Genomic DNA, 20901 nt, shown 5'->3' with positions numbered 1-20901 from the left:
TTCAATAGGGATTTTCTTTTTTTTGAGACAAGATCTCACTGTGTCACCCAAGGCTGGACTGCAATGGCATGATCTTAGCTAACTGGAGCATGGACCACCCAGGCTCAAGTCATCCTTCTACCTCAGTCTCTGGAGTGACTGAGACCACAGGTGTGTGCCACTATGCTTGGCTAATTTTTTTTTTCATTTAATAATTTTTTTTTTGTACAATATACCTAGTAATGAACAGGTATTCTTATTTTCCTTTTTAAAAAACTTTTGAGTTCAGGGGTACATGTGCAGGATGTACAGGTTTGTTACGTAGGTAAACTTGTGTCATGGTGGTTTATTGTCCAGATTGTGTCATCATGCAGGTATTAAGCTTAGTGTCCATTATTTATTTTTCTTGATTCTCTCCTTCCCCCATCCTCCACCCTCAGATAGGCCCCAGTGTGTGTTGCTTCCGTCTATGTATCCATGTGTTCTCATAATTCAGATCCCACTTATAAGTGAGGACATGCAGTATTTGGTTTTCTGTTCCTATATTAGTTTGCTAAGGATAATGGCCTCTAGCTCCATCCATGTCCCTGCAAAGGACATGATCTCATTCTTTTTTATAGCTGCATAGTGTTCCATGGTGTATATGTACTAAATTTCTTTATCTAGTCTATCCTCGATGGGCATTTGGGTTGATTCCATAGTCTTTGCTACTGTGAATAGTGCCGTGATGAACATGCATGTGCATGTGTTTTTATAGTAGAGAAATTTTGGAGAGATAGGGTCTCCCTATATTGCCCAGCCTGGTCTCAAACTCCTGGGCTCCAGCAATCCACCTGTCTTGGCCTCAAGAATTGCTTGGATTACAGGCATAAACCACTGTTCCTGGCCTAGGATTTTTCTTATAAGAAGGATAAATAAGTAATTCTCACAAAATAAGAACATTGCTTTAAACATTAAAGGTTTACTTTTTGTGATAACCTTTGTAGTCTTTGGAAGATGCACCAACTTGTTTCTTGGTACTTAAAAATAAAATAAACCAGAAAAGAGCTGTGTGAAAAATATAAAGTAAAAATCTTCCCAGATAGTTGTAAGAAGATCACATTGGTCATATTTCTGATGTAAATTTTAAATAACTGGTCTTTGATTAAAATGGAATAAACAGATTACTCAGAGGTGACCACTACTGTTACCTATTCACATGGACTGGGGTGTTTAGAACTTCCGTTTTTACTTTCCTTCCATGAGGGGTCATATTCCTGTCAGGAATAGCTATCTGCCTTTACAAACAATTTTTGTTTAATACTTTCTGTTTGAGTGTAATATCAAGCCATATACAGAAGAACTTACATTTCTTAAAATTTAGTCATTTAAAATTCTAAAATATAAAATTTATCTGCAGTGTTCCAAAATGAAGCCAAAATTCTGAGGGAAAAGTGAAGGACAAGGAAAATAGGATTCTGACTAGAGAAATCTTTTTGTAGGTAGCAATCAACCCATATATTACTGACACTATTTTATCTCTCCCAGATTAACCCCAAAAGGAAGAAGAAAAAACCCTGAAAGTGCTTAGTAGGTATCACAAAGAGCAAGTTTTAGCATTAATCTCTTTCAATATTCATGGGAATCCTTACACTGTAAGCCAAATAGATGAAACTCAAGAAATTGCAGCTGGTAAAAAGTCCATGGACCCTCATATTAATCTACCATGGTTAGCTCAGATGAGGAAGCACATGTGAAATAACAATATGGAAGTTTTCCAAAATCAAGAAGCTGGCGTCTGTTCAGCTTGACCCAGGAAACGGTACATTTTTAACATTTTTTAACCTGGTTCAACTTCAGTTTGTGGTATGGAATCAAACTGTGTAATGATATTTTCTATCATGTGTGTGAAGCATTAGAATCTTCCACAGGGAAAAAGCTACGTTGAAGGTGTAAATATTTACAAGACCCCTCATATTACGTAATCGCAACTCTGAATTTCTTCAAGTATACTTCAGTTGGGTATCATATATAAACCTACCGCCTCATATGATACAAGTCTGGTAAAAATGAACAACAACAAAAAAAAAAAAAAAAAAAAAAAAAAACAGAAAAATAGTCATTAAAAGTAATTAAACTCACCTCCCTGCCTCAAAAGTGAACCACGTAGTATCACGTCCATACCGCCGCAAGGCGCTTAGCGGCCAAGAGATGAGTTTGACTCTGGGATTCTGGACGTCCCAAAGACAGATATACTCATATGTAATCTGCAAGGCACATTCGCCATGTACATCTAAGTTAGGAGATGGCATCAAATACACATTGAATCTCTCTGGGAGAAAAACAAAAGGTTAGTCTAAAATCCCCAGGAATAAAACATCAAAGACATTGTAGGAACATAGAGGCATTAAAAACAATTCAAGTTCACATTCTAGATTTTGGTTGCATTTTCAAAAAGATAAATCTTTTCCATAAAATAACAGTCCCAGAAAATGATTTCTTAAATGCAGACCCTATTAAGTAACATAATGATACAGCCTGTCAACATACACTAAGCACTGTTTACATGAGCAAAGACCAATTTTATAATTTTTAAATTTGCATAATAAAAAAGTATATGCCAATAAAAGACTAAAGCAATGAAACCATTAAAAGCAATTTTTTTTTCCTGCAAAGAACACATTAACTAGATCCACACTTTTGTGCTCACATAAGACAAAAGGTAAAAAACAATTACGTCATGGTTTAATGATATTAAAGTTAAGTGGATCAACTCGTAATTTCTATAACTAAATGAATAAAACTGTATCCCAAATTATTTAAATAAAGCTCCATAGTAATACTATGCACTTAACTGGCCAACAATTTTGGGAAATGCCAATGCATATATTTGAATAGTTTTAACACAGAGCTTTCTTTAGCCAAATACTGGAAAGAAATATTCATTGCATATTTAGATAATTGCTAAAATGCAACCAAGATTATTCTCCATAAACTGCTTGGCTGATTACTGTAACCTAATTTTCATCCCTGCAGATACAGGGATGTTTTTGTTATAATACCATATTTCTGTTAAGTTTCTGGAAAATTCGTTAAGAAGTATTAGGGTCAACGTTTTTAAGTGAACTATGAGCAAAAATATTACTATAGCAAGTATATTTCCCCCATGCATCATTTTGGTAGACAGCCTACATCTGACAATGTGACATTAACAATTTTATATTAGCAGTATTCTAAATACCTTGTTTTACAATAAAATAGTCATTTGAATTTTCATGGATTTTAGTTGAATTTAGTAAATACTAATGCCAAGATTGTGTTCATGAAATGTTCCGCCATCTACCATTCAAAAATTTTAAATTATTTTATACTTCCAATAAGCAAATATTTGTTGATTGCTAGTAACTCTTTAAATATATATATATATTCTAATGGAGCATATTCCCTCCTTTGACAGTTCCAAGTAAGAACGACTGTCTATATTAAGTAAAAAGAGAGATCATTATCAATTTATTTGCTTAGAAGTTCTATAAGTCGTACCTCGCCCAAGAATAATAACAGGGGAGAAATAGGGAAAAATATTAATAAAATTTTAAAAAGAATAACATTAATAGTGATTGCAATAACATTAATTGCAATCACTTGAAGTCATACTAATTAACATTGTAAAGGGCCTGAGAGGACATAGTTGAATTTATAATGATCCCTGATACTTGTAGACCAGAGGTATTGTTTCCATTTAACAGAAGAGGAAACTGAGGCACAGAAAACTGCCATGAGTAAGGTATCTCCTAAGCACTGCCAATTCTTAAATTCAGATTGTGATGCTGTCAGGATACTACTTTCCAGATATAAATCTGTGAAAAGTGCTGATCTGAGCACTCTAGGTGAAAAAAAGAATAGTAATCAAAACCTGCCAGGTTTTCTTTATGCTTGGCTCCCAGGTATCCTCTCTGCCTGGGGCATCCTGATTTAGTAAGCCAGAGAAGGAGGAGCGCAGGGATTGGTTGTGTGACCCCATCAATGACTTAATCTCTCTGTAGCTCAATTTTCCAATCTACAAAGAGGTTCCTCTGAATTATCCAGCACTTCTAGGTCTCGGTCAATAACACTTCTGTGGAGATGGGTTATGGTAGACATGGTGCCTTTTACAGTCACAGAGCATCAATGTGTCATGAAGACATAGTTCTGATTGGGAGGGACAGCATTTTTTTACTCACATTGGAGTGTGCACCAACAGAAAGTCAGTACAATTCTGTCTCTGCCATGTCCATAATCAGACCAGATGACCACAGTCCTTTCTAAGGTGACATGCCCTCAGAGATTAAGTCAGCCAGCTAAAGCAGAACTCTTCGATCTGATCTACCCTGTCCCTAGGCTCAGCTGTTAGGAGTCAAAGAAATGATTCCTCACTTCCAGGTTTGTTCTGCAAGTCAACATTGATTTTTGCCAAAGTGTTCATAAATATTTTGGTCATTATTATTTTAAATGATTTATTCCCAGATTGAGTGTGGAGCTCAGAGTCAGCTCAAGGGTTTCAATAATATATATATTTTTGTAATTAGAGATTTTTAGATGGGTTTAAATTTAATGAAATATTCATGAAGTTTGAAGTATACTGAAAGCATTGGAAAGCTGTTGCTAACATTTTAAGTGAAAAAGGCAAGACCAAAAAATGCCCATGACATTTTAAAATCTGTACACTGCAAATATGAGCCCAATGAGACAGTCTAGAATCAAACGTAGTGAGTTACCACAATTGGAGCAAGGTCTTTAGTGCCTCTAAATTTTAGTTTCCTCATCTGCAAAATGAAGAGAGTAATTATACCTACATTATAGGGCTGCTGTGAAATGTACAATAAATAATCTGAGATGAATGGATCATCTTCCACCAAACTGGCACATAACAGGTTCCCCAAAATTTCAACTGATATTATTAATTTAGATATATTCATGTTATGAATTGGAAAAAAAATAAGAAAAAAATACACTGAAATGTTAAGACAGGTTGTGACTTTAGATAAAAGATTGTTTTATTTATTTCTTTACATGTTATTTATTATTTTGAGATGGAGTCTCACTCTGTCACCCAGACTGGGGTGTAGTGGCACGATCTCAGCTCACTGCAACCTCTGCCTCCCAGGTTCAAGTGATTCTCCTGCCTCCCAAATAGCTGGGACTACAGGCACGTGCCACCATGCCCAGCTAATTTTTGTATTTTTAGTAGGGGTGGGGTTTCACCAGGCTGGTTTCAAACTCCTGACCTCGTGATCCACCCAACTCAGCCTCCCAAAGTGCTGGGATTACAGGCATGAGCACCGTGCCTGGCCCTATTTCTATATACATTTTTATACCCCAAAAACTTTACATAATGAAGATGTCTTATGTTTCATTATACAGAGACATAAAGAGTTTTGAAAGAGAGAAAAGAGAATTTTCTTTACATACCACTCTGTTCTCTTTCAACCCCAGTGGCCAGTAAGTCAGGCTCTCCAAGGCTGATGTCATTGATCCGTGTTCCTACACACTCCATCTGGAGTACTTTGCACCACTCATCGGCCTCAAGATCTGTGGAAATGTCCAAAAGATTAATCTGTGTGTCCAGCACCCACTCAGAATCTAAAAGCAAAAGCCCCGCAGCCCTGCCAGAGACAAACCTGATTCGCAAGCGAAAGTCTTGGAAGTATCATCATTGAAATAAATCCCTATGGCATGTTTCTTGGTGCTCTTTGGCAATCGAGCTACGTTCTTCACATTGTTGAGTTCTGTAACCTGAAAACGAACAATCAGAAGTTTGATCCACACCCCGAATGAATGTCTCCAGTATACAACACCGAAAGTGAGGCACAGAAATCAGTACGGCACATCACAGCTGCACACAAGCTGTTGAAAAGTGCCTACTATCTGAAAGCTAAGATGTATTTAAGGGAATTTAGAGTTATCTGTAACACACAGCAAGGATGGTTAATAAATTATCTTATTAAATTTTTGGAAGTGTGATGTGGAACAGGCTTAAAACTTCATAGAGGTAGAACATTTTAGTTTTTCTTTTTTCTTGATTTTTTTTTTCTTTCCCCGGCACAGCTCAGCCGGGTTCAACATTTTCTTGAGGTTTGTTTAATCCTCCCAAAGATTCCACCTGATCAATAATTCTTATGTCTGTTTCAGTCACTGTGGACAGCCTTCTTTCCCAGACAACTGCAAAAGCATCCAAATATTCCATCCCTTCAGAGCACTCCCCATGTAGTGTCTTAAACACATCAACCCAAGGAAGGTAAGGGAAGAGTGGTCCAATTCATTACTAGATTATTTCACTCTTGGCCAGTCAGATATAGAGTGTCAAGAGTCTCGCAAATCACCCCTGACTTGAGGTCCAAATCATAGACAGTGCAAAATGAATTTGGTTTTCCAAATATTTTCCCTCTGTCTCTGATTTATTCCTAGCTCCTCAATGGTCATGGGGCCTCTGTTTTAGACTCTGAGAACACGACCCAGTGCCACCTGCTTACTAGCAGAAAGGAAAGCCATCCCCACTAGACATTCTCTCTCTCCCATAATCCCTTGACTCCTTTAACACTTTTGTAAACCCCTCCCTGCCCACAAAGTGTCTTCATTCATTGTGTTTCCACAGTGGTCATCCATCCTCCAGTTACATCCAAATCCTTGGCTGCACTAGAGGTTTGGAATATTTGGGTTGTGCCTGAGAGAAGGCTTAGGTGGCTTCAGGGTTAAGTATTTATAAGATCAATAGCCTTTCACACTGGCGAGTTTAACCTCCCTTTCACATAACTCTTTTGTGCTGTTATACAAAAGAATCTGCTTTCCATCCGATGCTGTACTGTTTCTCTCATCTATTACTCTAAATTCAATAAACGCCTAGCTCAAGAAGTAGGTGGGAAAATATCCTCCACACATACACTAATCTGATTATTTCATTTCTCTGCTACTTAACCTCCCTCAGCCCATTTTATAGTATAAATGCAAATTTCTTAGCAGGAAATAGTCACACCACTGCTCCTCAAAAGCTGCCCTAACTAATCATGTCAATGACTCAGCACCATGTATCTTATTCTCCAACAATACCAAGTGCCTCAGAGCTCACCAGATACAGCTGTTGATTTATTATTTTTTTTTGACACTACCCCAATTCAAGCCACTATCTTCTTGTCACAACTACCTATTGGTCTTTCCACTTCCACTTTAATCCCCATTAATGCATGTGGCACATAGCAGATTGCCTTTTTCAAAACATAAGTCTTGAAACATTTCTATGCATGAACAGAACACTTCAACGAGTTCCCATTGCACTTAGGACGAAAGTCTGCATCCTTGGAATGACCACCAGGAACCCCTGTGGTCTTCCCCATGCTATCTCACCAGTGTCCTCTCTGTACCTTTCCCATGTGCTCTATGTCTCAGCCACAGTGGACTTTGTTCAGTTCCCAGAAGACATCATGGTCCTCCTGGCACAGAGCCTTCTCTGCCTCTTCTTACCTCACTCCCATTCTCCCACATGGGTCTCAGTTTAAATCTCATTTGCCCACAGAGGTCCTACTGGATACCTCCCATCCTAACACCTAGTCAGTCTCAAGGGTGTACCATCCAATGATGACCTACACTTTTCCTATGGGCTATTGGTTTCACACCCGTCTTGCCTAAAAAGTGAGAGTTACATAGAGCAGGGATATTATTTTTATTTTTTCCCCATTATTGTGTTACAGAGCCCCTCACATAGTGAGAACTCAATAATTATATGTGGACTACATGAATGAAAGACCCAACTCACTCATAAATTTATTTGTATGATGCTTCAGGAAGGCAAATACCTCTCTCTCTCCTGCCTCTTTTCTCCAGGGAAATGTCACTTTTCCCTTAAGGTCCACTTCTTCTGGGAAACATGCCCTGACCTTAGTGTCAACTAACTATTCTCTTTCCTATGTTCTCAGGTACACTGCATAAAACTCTACTGTATTATCTGTTGTACTTAATCTGTTTCTCTCTCCAGCTACCAGATAGAGTTGAGTTGCCCAGCAATGACCTACTGAAGGGCCAAACGAATGAAAACAATCATACTGAGGCCAACATGCATTGGTCCCCCACACATATGCCACATAACATGCTTAGATTTTTTTGTTTTGTTTTTATTTGTTTGTTTTTGAGATGGAGTCTCTGTCGCCTAGCCTGATCTCGGCTCACTGCAACCTCCAACTCCCAGGTTCAAGCAATTCTCCTGCCTCAGCCTCCCAAGTATAGCTGGGATTACAGGTGCATGCCACCATGCTCGGCTAATTTGTTCGTATTTTTAGTAGAGACTGGGTTTCACCATGTTGGTTAGCCAGGCTGGTCTTAAACTCTAAACCTCAAGTGATCTGCCCACCTCAGCCTCCCAAAGTCCTGGGATTACAGGCATGAGCCACCACACCCAGCCAGGCCAGCATTTTTATAGAGAATATATCATTTGATCCTCATAAAAACTCTGTGAAATAAGTATTATTGTTATCACCAATTTACTGATGAGGAAACTAGACTGCAAAAGGTTAAAGTCATACAACCAAGTTCACAGCTTAAAAAAATGAAGCAAACTGACCCTAAAACCTGATCATTTAACTCATCTGAAATACTAATGACTAACCAAAAACTTTCAACCAGAGGATCTTTAGCCCCTGAACGCCACCTCTCATTTTAAGACCTTCTTCTTTTCAATATGGTTAGAAATTGAGGTGGAAGTAGACCGCATGTGTGCCAGCTTTATTCTGACCCTCTGGTGAGACATTAAGAGTAGTCCACCCCAGCCTGAAACACAGCAAAAACTTTGAATCATGTGACTTCATTACATACCCATTAAGGGCAAAGAGGAAGAGACAGTCACCTGAAATAGTCAGGAAATGTAGAGGGAATTGTATGAGTCAGAACACAATTACCCATTTAGGAAATCGGTTTAGGAAATCAGCAACTGAACACCCCTGCTCCAGAGAAGCAACTGACTGTTCCCAGAGCAGACAAGGTCATAATTTTATGGGTCAAAGGACAATCAGGTTTCAAAGCAACTGTCTCTATCTCTACCTCAGAACTATACCTCAGTGAGCATGTGCACGCACGCGCGCACACACACACACACTACACAAGCCTTGCAATCTACAATAATTCATAATGTCATAATGGAAACTTCCTCAATGTATAAGCTGAAGTAATAATTATAACTAAATTTTGCAGAGATATTTACAAGTCATATAAAACTTTTCCAAGATGTATTGATTGCCACTACCATTCCATTTTGCAAATGATAAAACCAAGGCAAGACAGAACAGTCCTCTTAAAAAGAAATCTGCCTTACAAGATATGCAAATGATGTCTTTCAAGCTGAAATGAAAGGACACCAGATAGTAACATCAAAGCAAATGAAAATATATAACTTAGTGGTAAAGGGGTGGGTATTTGTGTGTGTGTGTGTGTACATACACAAATACATATTATAGTACTATAACATTGTATTACACATAACATTACAAATATATAAACAGCTTCTAATTTTGATATAGAAGTGGAAAGATAAAAGTATAAAAACTATAAAATTATGTTAATGGATACATAATATAAAAAGATAATTTGTTATAACAATAATATAAACAGCCTAGTGGAATAGCACCATTTTTGTATGTGATTGAAGTCAAATTGTTATCATCTTAAAATAGATGATCATAACTATAAAATGAGTTACATAAGCCCCACAGCAACCAGAAGGAAATACCTATAGGAGACACAAAAGAAAATGAGACAGGAATGAAAATAGGACCCTAAAAATTTTTTTAAATCACAAATAAGATAGCAAGAGAAAAAGATAAGGACAAAAGAGCTACAAGGAACACAGAAAACAATAAAATGATAAAAAGTAAGTAATTTCCTATCAATATTTATTTATTATTTTTTAAACAGAGGCTAACTCTGCCACCCAGGCTGGAGTGTAGTAGTGTGATCTCAACTCACTGCAATCTCCGCCTCCTGGGTTCATGTGATTCTCCTGCCTCAGTCTCCCAAGCTGGGACTACAGATATGTACCACCATGCCTATTTTTTTTTTTTTTTGTATTTTTAGTAGAGACAAGGTTTTGCTATGTTGGCCAGGTTAGTCTCAAACTCCTGACCTCAAGTGAGCCACTCACCTCAGCTTCCCAGAGTGCTAGGATTACAGGTTCTGTAATTACTTTAAATGGAAACAGATTAAACTGCCCTATCAAAAGATAAATTAAAAACCAGGTCCAATTATATGCTGCCTACAAAAGACTCACTTTAGATTTAAGGACACACATAGGCTGAGAGTGAAAGGATGGAAAAAGATAAACCCATATAAACAGCAATCAAAAGAGTTGGGGTGGCAATACTTAGATAAAATAGGCTTTAAGTCAAAAACTATCATGAGAGACAAAAAAGGACACTATAATGATAAATAGGTGAACTCACCAGTAAAATATAACAATTATAATATATATGTATCCCATACCAGAACAAGCAACTATATCAAGTAAACATTGATTGATAGAATTGAAGAGAGAAAGAGAAAGCAACATAATAATAGTAGGAGATTTCAATACCCCATTTTCAATAATGGATAGGACATCCAAACAGAATATGAATGAGAAAACAGACTGCTTGAACAACACTAAAGACCAATTAAACTTAACAGACAAATACAGCCAAGAGCAGCAGAATACACTTTCTTCTTAGGTACACATAGGATAGATCATGTGTTAGTAACAAAACAAGTCTTAATTTAAGTATCTTTCCCAACCACAATAGAGTAAAACTAAAAAACAATAACAGAATTAAATATCTTTTCCAACCACCAATAAATAAAACTGAAAAACAATAACAGAAGGAAAACTGAAAAAAAAAAAAATCACAGTATGTGGAAATTAAACAGCACAGTTTTAAACAACCAAAAGATTATAGAAGGAATCAAAAGGGAAATTGGAGAATACCCTGGGCTGAACGAAAACAAATACATAGCATACCAAAATTTGTGTGAAATAGCAAAATCAGTATTAAGAAAGAAAATTATAATGGTAAATGCCTACAATAAAAAGGAAGAGAGACTCACATAATCAACCTAAATTTACACTCCAAGAAACTAGAAACAGCGCAAACTATACCCAAAGTAAGACGAAGAAATAAAATAATAAAAATCAGATTAGAACTAAGTGAAATGGAGAACAGAAAAGTACTAGGAAAAAACAGTGAAACCAAGAATTAATTTTTTGAAAAATCAATTAAATTGACAAACAGCTAGGTTAAGAAAAATACTTGAAGACGCTAATCAAAAATGAAAGGAGATACTATAACTGATGCCACAGAAATGAAAAGGACTATGAGACTAACATGACCAATGATACACCGAGCAAAAGTCAACAGCTTGGATAACCTAGAATAGATAAATTTCTGGAAGTATACAACCGATCTAGACTGAATCATGAAGAAACAGAAACTTGGAACAAATGCATAACTATTAAGGGAGTCAATAATTAATCACAACTCTTCCAACAAAGAAATACATATGATCAGATGGATTTACTGGTGTATTCTACCAAACATTTAAAGAAGAATTAATGCAAATAAATTCTTCTCAACCTAACATTTTCAAATTCATTATGCGAGGCCATCATTACTGTGATATCAAAGATAGATGAAACACTACGAGAAAAGAAAAATACAGGCCAATATCATTGATGAATATAGATGCAAATTTCTCAACAAAATACTAGCAAACTGAATTCAGCAACATATTAAATGGATAATGTATCATGATCTAGTGAGATTTATCTCTCAGATGCAAGGGTTCTACATAGCAAGATAGATCAACTGATACACCACATTAACAGAAGAATGAATGAAAAGTATATCATTACCTCAACAGACACAGCAAAAGCACTTGACAAATTTCAATACATTTCATGATAAAAACATTCAACAAAATAGGAATAAATAAAAATTACTTCAACATGATGAAGACCATATATAAAAGGTGCTTATATAACATCATACTCAATGGTGAAAAACAGAAACTTTTTTTTTTCCTAAAATCAGGAGCAAGGCAAAAGGTGCCACTGTCACCACATTTATTCAACAAGGTAATAGAATTCCTAGCTAGAGCAAGTAGACAAGAAAGAGAAGTAGAAGGCATCAATATCTGAAGGGAAGAAGTAAAATTATCTCCATTTGATGATGACATAATTTTATATGTAGAAAACCCTAAAGATTCTACCCACACACAAAAAGTTAGAATAAACAAATTCAGTAAAATTGCACAATACAAAATCAACATGCAAAAATCAGTTGTATTTCTATACACTAATAATAAACAATCCCAAAAGAAAATGAAAATAGTATCATTTCCTATTGCATCAAACAAAAACACAAAACATTTAGGAATATACTTAACCAAGTAGGTAAAATATTTGTACACTGAAAACTAGAAAACACTGAAGAAATTAATTTCAGACAAGTGGAACGGCACTCTGTTTTCATAGATTGAAAGACTTAATATTGTTAAAAATTTCCATACTATCTACTCTATAGATTCAATGTTATCTCTATCAAAATCCCAGTGGTGTTTTTTTGTTTTTTTTTCAGAAATAGGAAAACCAATGCTAAAATTCATATGAAAACACAAAGAAGCTTACATAGTCAAAACAATCTTAACATAAAAGAACAAAGCCAGACTTGTTTCAAAATATACTATAAAGCTACAATAATCCAAATAATATGGTACTGGCACATAAGCAACCATATAGACACATGGAACAAAAGGAGATCCTGGGAACAAAAAGAGATCCTGGAAATCAATTGATGTTTATACAATAAAATGGTCTTTCAGAAGGGTGCCAAGTTCACACAATGGGAAATGATTTTCATCATTTTCAACAAATGATGCTGCAAAAATAATGAAATTGTACCCTTAATTCACCATAAACAAAAATCAATTCAAAATGGATTAGAGACTTAAATGTAAGACCTGAAGCTATAAAACTTTTAGAATAAAACAGAGGGAAAAAACTTTATGACAGTGGTCCTGACAATGATTTCTTAGATATGACACCCAAAGAGCAGGCAATGAAAGCAAAAACAATGCTTCATTGCCTAGGTAAGTAGAACTACATCTAACTAAAAAGTTTATACATAGAAAAGAAACAACAGAGTGAAAAGGCATGAGAAAAATATCTGCAAACCATATACTTGATAAAGGGTTAATAGCCAAAATATATTAAAAATGTGTAGCAAAAATAATAAAAATAAATAAGGCAATTTTAAAAGGACAAATGTCTATTCAATAATAGACATTTCTCCAAAGAAGACATACACTGACCAATAGATAAATGAGAAGATTCTCAATGTCACTAATCATCAGAAAAAGACAAATGAAAACAATAACCACAACCTCATAGCTTTAAGGATGGTTACTATCAGAAAAAAGCAACCCCATAAACCTAAAAAATAACAAGTGTTAGTAAGAATGTGGAGACATTAGAAACTTTTGCACTTTTTTATGGGAATGTAAAAAGGTGCAGCCACTTAGGGAAAAAGTGTGGAGGTTCCTTAAAATGTTAGAAACAGACTACCATAGGATTCAGTAATCCTACTTCCGAGTTTTTATTCAAAAGAATTGAAAACAAGTTCTTGAAGAAATCTTTTCACTTCCATGTTCACGGCAGCATTATTCACAATAGTCAAAACAGGGAAACAATCTAACTACCCATTGACAGATCAATGGATAAAGAAATTGTATACACATGCAATACACTATTATTCCACCCTAAAGAAGAAGGAAATTCTGTCATATGCTCCAACATGAATCAACCTTGAAAACGTTATGCTATGTGAAGTAAGACAATCACAAAAGTACAAATACTGCATGGTTACCACTTATATGAGGTTATCTAAAGTGGCTAAGCTCACAGAAGCAGAAAATAGGATGGTGTTCCAGGGGCTGGAAAGACAGGGGAATGGGAAGTTGCTGTTTAGTGAGTATAGAATTCTAGTCACACATGATTTTAAAAAAGCCCTAGAGATCTGCTGTAAAACAATATACATGTAATTAACAATACTGTACTATACACTTAAGAGTTTGTTAAGTGGGTAGATCTTATGTGTTTTTTAACCACTTGGTCCACCCCCCCCCCCGCCAATACACACACACACAAACACCCGCCCCCGCCGGCCCTCCGACACACACTTGTAGGCAGCAAAAGATATCCAGAATTTTAAAATATTATTTTCTATCCATTGTATTTTTTTCTTAAGTTAATTTCTATTCATGAAAAATAATACTGTTCTTGTATTAATGGTAATATGGTAATAATAAAGTTTTCTTTTATTGTAAATTTATTTAAACAAAAACGCAGCTGATTTAAAACAAAATATAAATAAGACTTAAGGTGATAGTCATTATGGAAAAAATAATAAATGACAAATGACTAAAAGTTAGGAAAGATACTGTTAACTACTGTTATGAAATTGACTTTCTTTTCGTTTAATTTATCTGCTGTCAATGGTATAGCAGGTAAATAACGTCATATAATCACTCAGAACAAGTCTCTGTTGCTTAGCAGAGGCATGACAATAGATTTTAACAGAAACTGGGTGACAATCTGGTTCCCATTTGATATCTTAAAGACCATCCATCTCAATGGGGCCATTTGTTTTCCTTGTGCTTTTTCACCCATTTCACAATTGTATTTTGCAAGCAACAGAGAAAATAAAGCATTTCAAGCTCCATGACTGAAACCTGAAATATGTCTGAGAATTATGATTTAAATGACAAAACAGTTGTTGCAAAGAAAGGTCTAAAGGAGATGCAGTTATAAATTTTCATTATTAACAGAAAGAGTTCTGATAAGAGAAAAGAAAGGTAAGGCAAATTTTATTATTAAAAATGATGTGTAAATAGTTATTTATTTGTAGTTATCCTTGTATATGATCTTTTTGCCAAAACAACAGCAGACCAAGTTAGAAAATCAAAATAACTTCTGTGTATTTTCTAGGGTGTTACCTATCTGGTTATTCTTTCAATTCAATCATTTGACTCTTCTCAATTTCTCAACTTTCTTTTCTTTTTTCAGGATATATTTAGGCTTACTGGCTCTAGAGTTCTTTCTCTTGAAATGAAACTAAAATTTGTAGCTATTAAAGAAGACCAGAAATGTATATATGGCTTACTAAAAATGTCAACACTAGGACCTTTGAAATACTTGATTTTCTCCAAAAATCAGGCATTTGATTTCAAAATCCCAGCTTAACTTTATATTTAGTCTGATTTTGGACATCCTGAAGTAATTCCTTACAGAAATTATCGTAAACTACCTAGGAATTCACAGAAGATAGTGGTAAAAGATCAAGAACTTTGAATGGGAAATTATTTAATGCATGAAGTATACTTATGATCATGGAGGTTAGAAAAGATTCAGTAAAGATAAAGCTTGGCAAAAACGATTCTCTCCCTAGTATTCAAGGGTATTTAATTCTGCAGCTCACAGCAACCTTCATTTTCTGTCCTTGATTGAGTTATTTATCAAGAATCATTCATTCCCTCTCAGCCCTTGCAACTGCTTCCTAGGACTTTAGACTTGTCCATGCAACTTGCTTTGGCCAATAGAATGTGAACTAACGTGCCTTAAGTGCACATAATTAGGTCAGTCCCTCCCTCCATGAGTTTCAACTTTCCACCAGGAGAACTACATTGCCCTCCTTCCTGGATTTCTGAACAGACAGGTGAATCTCAGCTGAGTTGAACTAATCCAGGTGTATTCAGTACACTCACAGCCAATCAATCCAGACCCCTCATGTAACAAGAGCGAGAGACAAAGATGTGTTGCTGTAAACTGTTAAGATGTTGGAATTATTGCCATGGCAGACACTGCCTAATACACACTCTGTTTGATTTACTTTTGGTCAAGGATTTTCAGTTTTCTCTCAAATCCCATTGCGTGAACAATATTGCTTCTTGTATGTAGATTTCCTAGCCAAATACCTAATATGAGGAAAGTCTACTAGAACATTGGCTATCAGTTTTATTTTAGCAGTTGAATCATGTTTTCTTTTCAATTTTCAAAGGCAATCTAATACAGTGTCCCATTATATGAATGCACAGCTAGTATAATAAAGAAATGAATTCCACTCTAATCCTCTTCCCAATAGTAACAATTATAAATCTACTTCTCAAGAAAGAAGCCCATTCACTTTAATCAAACACAGAATACTGAATGATTTTAAAGTGATACTAAATTCTTCGGATGATATAACATCCTTGGTAAACTACTATTAAGCCCATTAGAGGGAACAATAAAGTGAAAATCAAAGAAGTAACTTAATTATAATTTCACAGAAAGGAGGGGATGGAGCCACACTCAAATCTAGAACTTCTGGCTTCTAAAACAAGTATGATTTTTCTAATACTACTCTCCATAGCATGTGTTTTTAAAGATCAAATAATTTTTTAAAGATCAAATAATGTAATATGAATGAATACGTGACAGGCTGAGTAAATGAGCAAGTGAATAAAATTAAAGATGCAAAAGATCTTAGGGGCAAATACGTTAAAGGATATTTCTGCAAATCATAAACTGTATCTTTCAAAGCACATCACTTGGAAGTGGGAAAAAATGAATGCAATCTAAGGCATTGTCTTTTGACATAGATGTTAAGTCAATTTAAATTAATTATTATGACTGACATTTTGGGAATATTCTCAGACCTCTTTTATTCTTTCTAATTATTTTAATGCTTCTTTTAAAAAAAACGATAATCTTTGTTTTCTGCCTTTGTTCTTTTCTCCAGGAATTCTGTGTTCATTATTTTTTTTTCCAAAATTTTATTTTTAAGATTTTCAAATACAGAAAAACTAGAAGAATAATGCAACAAACACCAATGTATCCTCTACTTAGGATGAACAATTATCAACATTTGCTACTTTTATTTTTTGGTTATCCTTTCTTTACATATAAAGGTAATAAGTGTTTGTGTGCAGGTGTGTGCTCACAGATGTGCACATACTTGCTTTTGGTTAAATGATTTGAAAGTAAATTATAGGCATTAATATAATTTATCTTTACAACTCCAGCAAATATTTCTTACAAATAATGTGGTTGTCCTGTAATCCCAGCACTTTGGGAGGCCAACATGGGTGGATCATTTGAGGTCAGGAGTTTGCAACCAGCTTGGCCAACATGGTGAAACCTCGTCTCTACCAAAAATATAAAAATTAGTCAGGCGTAGTTGTGGGTGCCTGTAGTCCCAGTTACTCAGGAGGCTGAGGCAGGAGAATCACTTGAACCCAGGAAGTGGAGGTTGCAGCGAGCTGAGATAGTGCCACTGCACTCTAGCCTGGGTAACAGAGCGAGACTCTGTCTCAAATAAAATAAAATAACAGGGTTCTCTCATATTACTTCAAAGCCATTTACACAACTAAGAAAATAGGCAATAGTTCCTTGTATATTTCACTTCCATCCCATATCCAAAGTTCCCTAAAAGTCCACAAAATGTTTCTTAGAGCTATGCCCATCCCTGTCCACCCTCAATCCAATCCAGAATCCCATGAGGATTCACACCTTGCATTTCTTTCTATCTCTGAGTCACTTTTAAGAAGAGTCCACATTTTGTAAATGATTCCTGCCTGTTGACAAGATTGTATCAGTTTTGTTGGAGAATGTTCTGTGTTCTAGATATGTCTGTTTTTCCCCAGTGCCCTTAATTTTTCTATTCCCTGTGCTTCTTCTAAAATGGAAGTTACTTTTAAAAGTTTGATGAGATTCAGATAAACATTTTTGTTAAGAACGCTTTGTAAGTGATGTTGAGGACTTCACATGACATCACATCAGAAGGCCAAGAATGCCAGAAAACCCTCCATGAATGAGGCTCAGCTTGATCGGTTGGAGGTAGCTGCCATTTCTCTTTATAGCAAAATAGCAATTTTCCTAATTGTAATTAGAGCCAGCTGATGTTTTTGCGTCACCTGACTATTTCCTTTTTAATTTTACCTTTCTTATTTAAGTCTTCATTCCATCTGGCATCCACTTTTAATATGGTATATATAGAAATTCAATACTATTTTTCTCTATAGAGTTTTCCCAACCATTTCAGCAAACAGTCTTAGCATTCACCTAGGGCTCTCCACTGCATCAAAATGCTATTCTTTTTATTCCCCCATTTGTCCACCTAAGCACACATGTCTATGATTGCCAGGTTCAAGATAAACATTGACTGAGGACATTTTTCCTGTTTCTACTCCACAATGCTTTTCACTAATATACTCTGCAGAGTTCCAGATTATTACTAGAGTCACTACTGTTATTCAATTTTTAAATTTCAAAAATACGTAACTACTGCCTTTAGTCACGTGAGCAAGTTCAACTCTTTAGAGTTTACTCCGCATGCTTAGCTGGCATCAGTGCCCACCATACAGCTCTTGCACACACAAACATCCTCATCCTCAGTTTTTAACTTAGATGTGTCAATAGGTGCACTGCTATACACACTCAGGTAGCTTCCTCAAGAAAGGAACAGTGGCAGGACCAGTCGCAGTGGCTCACCCCTGTAATTCCAGCACTTTGGGAGTCCCAGGTGGGCAGACCTCCCAAGGTAGGAAGTTCGAGATCACTCTGACCAACATGGAGAAACCCCATTCTACTAAAAATACAAAATTAGCTGGGCATGGTGGCACACGGCTGTAATTCCAGCTACTTGGGAGGCTGAGGCAGGAGAATTGCCTGAACCCAGGAGGCGGAGGTTGCGGTGAGCCGAGATCACGCCATTGCACTCCAGCCTGGGTGACAAGAGCAAAACTCCGTCTCAAAAAAAAGAAAGAAAAGAAAAAGGAACAGTGGCATTAAAACATCACATCATCATCAGTGTCTTCATGGGCATTTCAGCAGAAATAGCCAGCTGGCTGTAACCACAAGTTGGAACCATACTTATTGAGGATATGAAGAAAACCAAGCAGAGGTGGATACAGGTGTTTATCTGGTCCCATTGAGAAGGGATATGGGTGATGCTCTGCTTCTCAGTCCTTCTGGTGGCACCTGCATTCCATCACTAGCTGGGCCTTCAAAAACCTCCCCAGGCAGCACAGAATCCTTCCTTCAACAGAGACTTGTGGCAGATGGTGAAGGCGGTCCGGCTCGCCTGTCCCGGAGCAATGCAGGAAATGACAGAAGGCTACCTTGTTGGTGATATGCTTTTTGGCTCCAGCACGTGATTATGTTGGATGGCACTGCCAGAAAAATCAGTCTGAACAAACTTCGATTCTCTCTTCTCAAGATATATTCCAACTGCATGTGTTCTTCCCGTACACTCTGAGTTCCTCTGAAAGGAATGGCTCTCTTTGCATAGTTGGAAAAAGTAAAGCTGCACACTGAAGTTCTGCTTATCCAGTGGACAGCTCTTTGGAACTTTCGGAAAGCAAACTTCTCTGCAAACATGGCCTTATTGTGATGCTGGAAGTCATTATGCGGAAAAGAGACACCTACTGAAATAGTCAACGCACAACTGACTTTATTAACGTAAGAGCCTGACTTTATCTTTAAAGCCCAACTGAAATCCATTTCACTTGTATGGTCTTTTCTGTCACTCTCAGCAAGCACTCTCCCTGCTCTGGGCTTTGCACTTGCTCTTCTTTTGCCTGGAAACACTTCCTCGAGATATGCCATTGGCTCACTCTCACCCTGCAGTCAGTGACTTGCGTCTTACCCTCTCAATAAGACCATTCTTGATTATTCTACTTAAAACTGCAACCCTCTCCTTCCATACTTCCTATCCTCTATTCCTGCTTTAATTTCCTCTTTGGCACCAATACACTATATATTTTGCTTATATGTATTCCTTTCTGTCTCCCTCTATTCCCCAGTGGAGCAGGGTGCGGGCTTCATCTGCTGTGTTTGCCACCATATCCCCAGTGCCAAGAATCATGCTTTGTACGGGGTAGACTCTCAGTAAGTGCTTGTTAAATTTAAGTTGTATTTCCAGAGGTGAATACTGGCATCACCCCCACTGTAACAGCAGAAAGGCTGAGAGGCACGGTGATGTCATTAACATGCCCAGGGTGGACCGTTCCCAACCGCTGGGCAGAGGCAGGTGAACTCCAGAGAATGATCATTTAGACCAAGTCTGCACAAGTGCAGCAGAACCACACAAAGGGAAAGATCCAATAATCTGATCTATAAGGCTCCCAAAGGTTCCGAGACCTACAAAAAAGGGAGCTCCCTGCCTTGCTTCTGGGCCATTTGTAGAACCTTAAACAAAAGACTTTATGATAGCATAATAACAATAATCATGGCAGTGGCTGACATTCATTTGGTTCTTAATTATATGCCAGGTATTAAGTTCTAAACACTTCACATCAATCATGTCATTTAATTTTTTTTCCAATCTTCTAACGGGCTGGCACTATGGAGTTCACATTGTACATACAGGAATGTTGAGACTTAAAGAGGTTAATTTGTTCATATAGTTGGCAAATAGCAGAGATAGTAATTCAAACACAGAAAACTGAACAACTCTTTACTAGACCAACACATGAGTACAGGGAAAAAGAACAGAGAGGCCATCACTTCTGAGTTAGGTCTTGTTAGTCTTAAGGTAGGTCTCGAGGGATGAGCACAGGTTTATGAGGCAAAGAAACTAAAGATGCGTTTCTAGGCAAATAGCCTACACGTGCACAATCATAAGAAGGCAGGGTTTGGTATGATGAAAACAAAGGAAGAGTGATGGGAGGAAGGTGGCTTCGGGAAACCGATGAGCATGAGGCTGGAGCAGGCGGACCAGAGCTAGACCCTAAAGGGCCTGGTGCATTGTACTCAGGCGGTTTGGGGTGAATCGTAACATCTGAAGAGCACAGATTGAAAGGCTTAAGCAGGAAATGGAACAGTCATATTTATGCACTAGAAAGATGATTCCGTAGGCC

General features: G+C 36.8%; 1 protein-coding gene across 1 annotated transcript in view; it reads right to left on the bottom strand.

Moving 5' to 3' along the window:
- Window positions 1–20901, bottom strand: part of DOK5 (docking protein 5) — a 174638-nt gene that overhangs the window by 56283 nt on the left and 97454 nt on the right. The window contains exons 3-5 of the mRNA XM_002747691.6: window positions 5616–5730; window positions 5407–5526; window positions 2101–2290 (exon numbers count right to left, since the gene is read on the bottom strand). Coding sequence (XP_002747737.1) covers window positions 2101–2290; window positions 5407–5526; window positions 5616–5730 — 425 coding nt within the window. The remainder of the gene's footprint in view (window positions 1–2100; window positions 2291–5406; window positions 5527–5615; window positions 5731–20901) is intronic.

This window comes from Callithrix jacchus, chromosome 5, assembly GCF_049354715.1.
Source record: "Callithrix jacchus isolate 240 chromosome 5, calJac240_pri, whole genome shotgun sequence".
Taxonomy (NCBI): domain Eukaryota; kingdom Metazoa; phylum Chordata; class Mammalia; order Primates; family Cebidae; genus Callithrix; species Callithrix jacchus.
The sequence above is the reverse complement of the archived record's forward strand: the minus strand, read 5'-3'. Positions and strand labels throughout refer to the sequence as shown.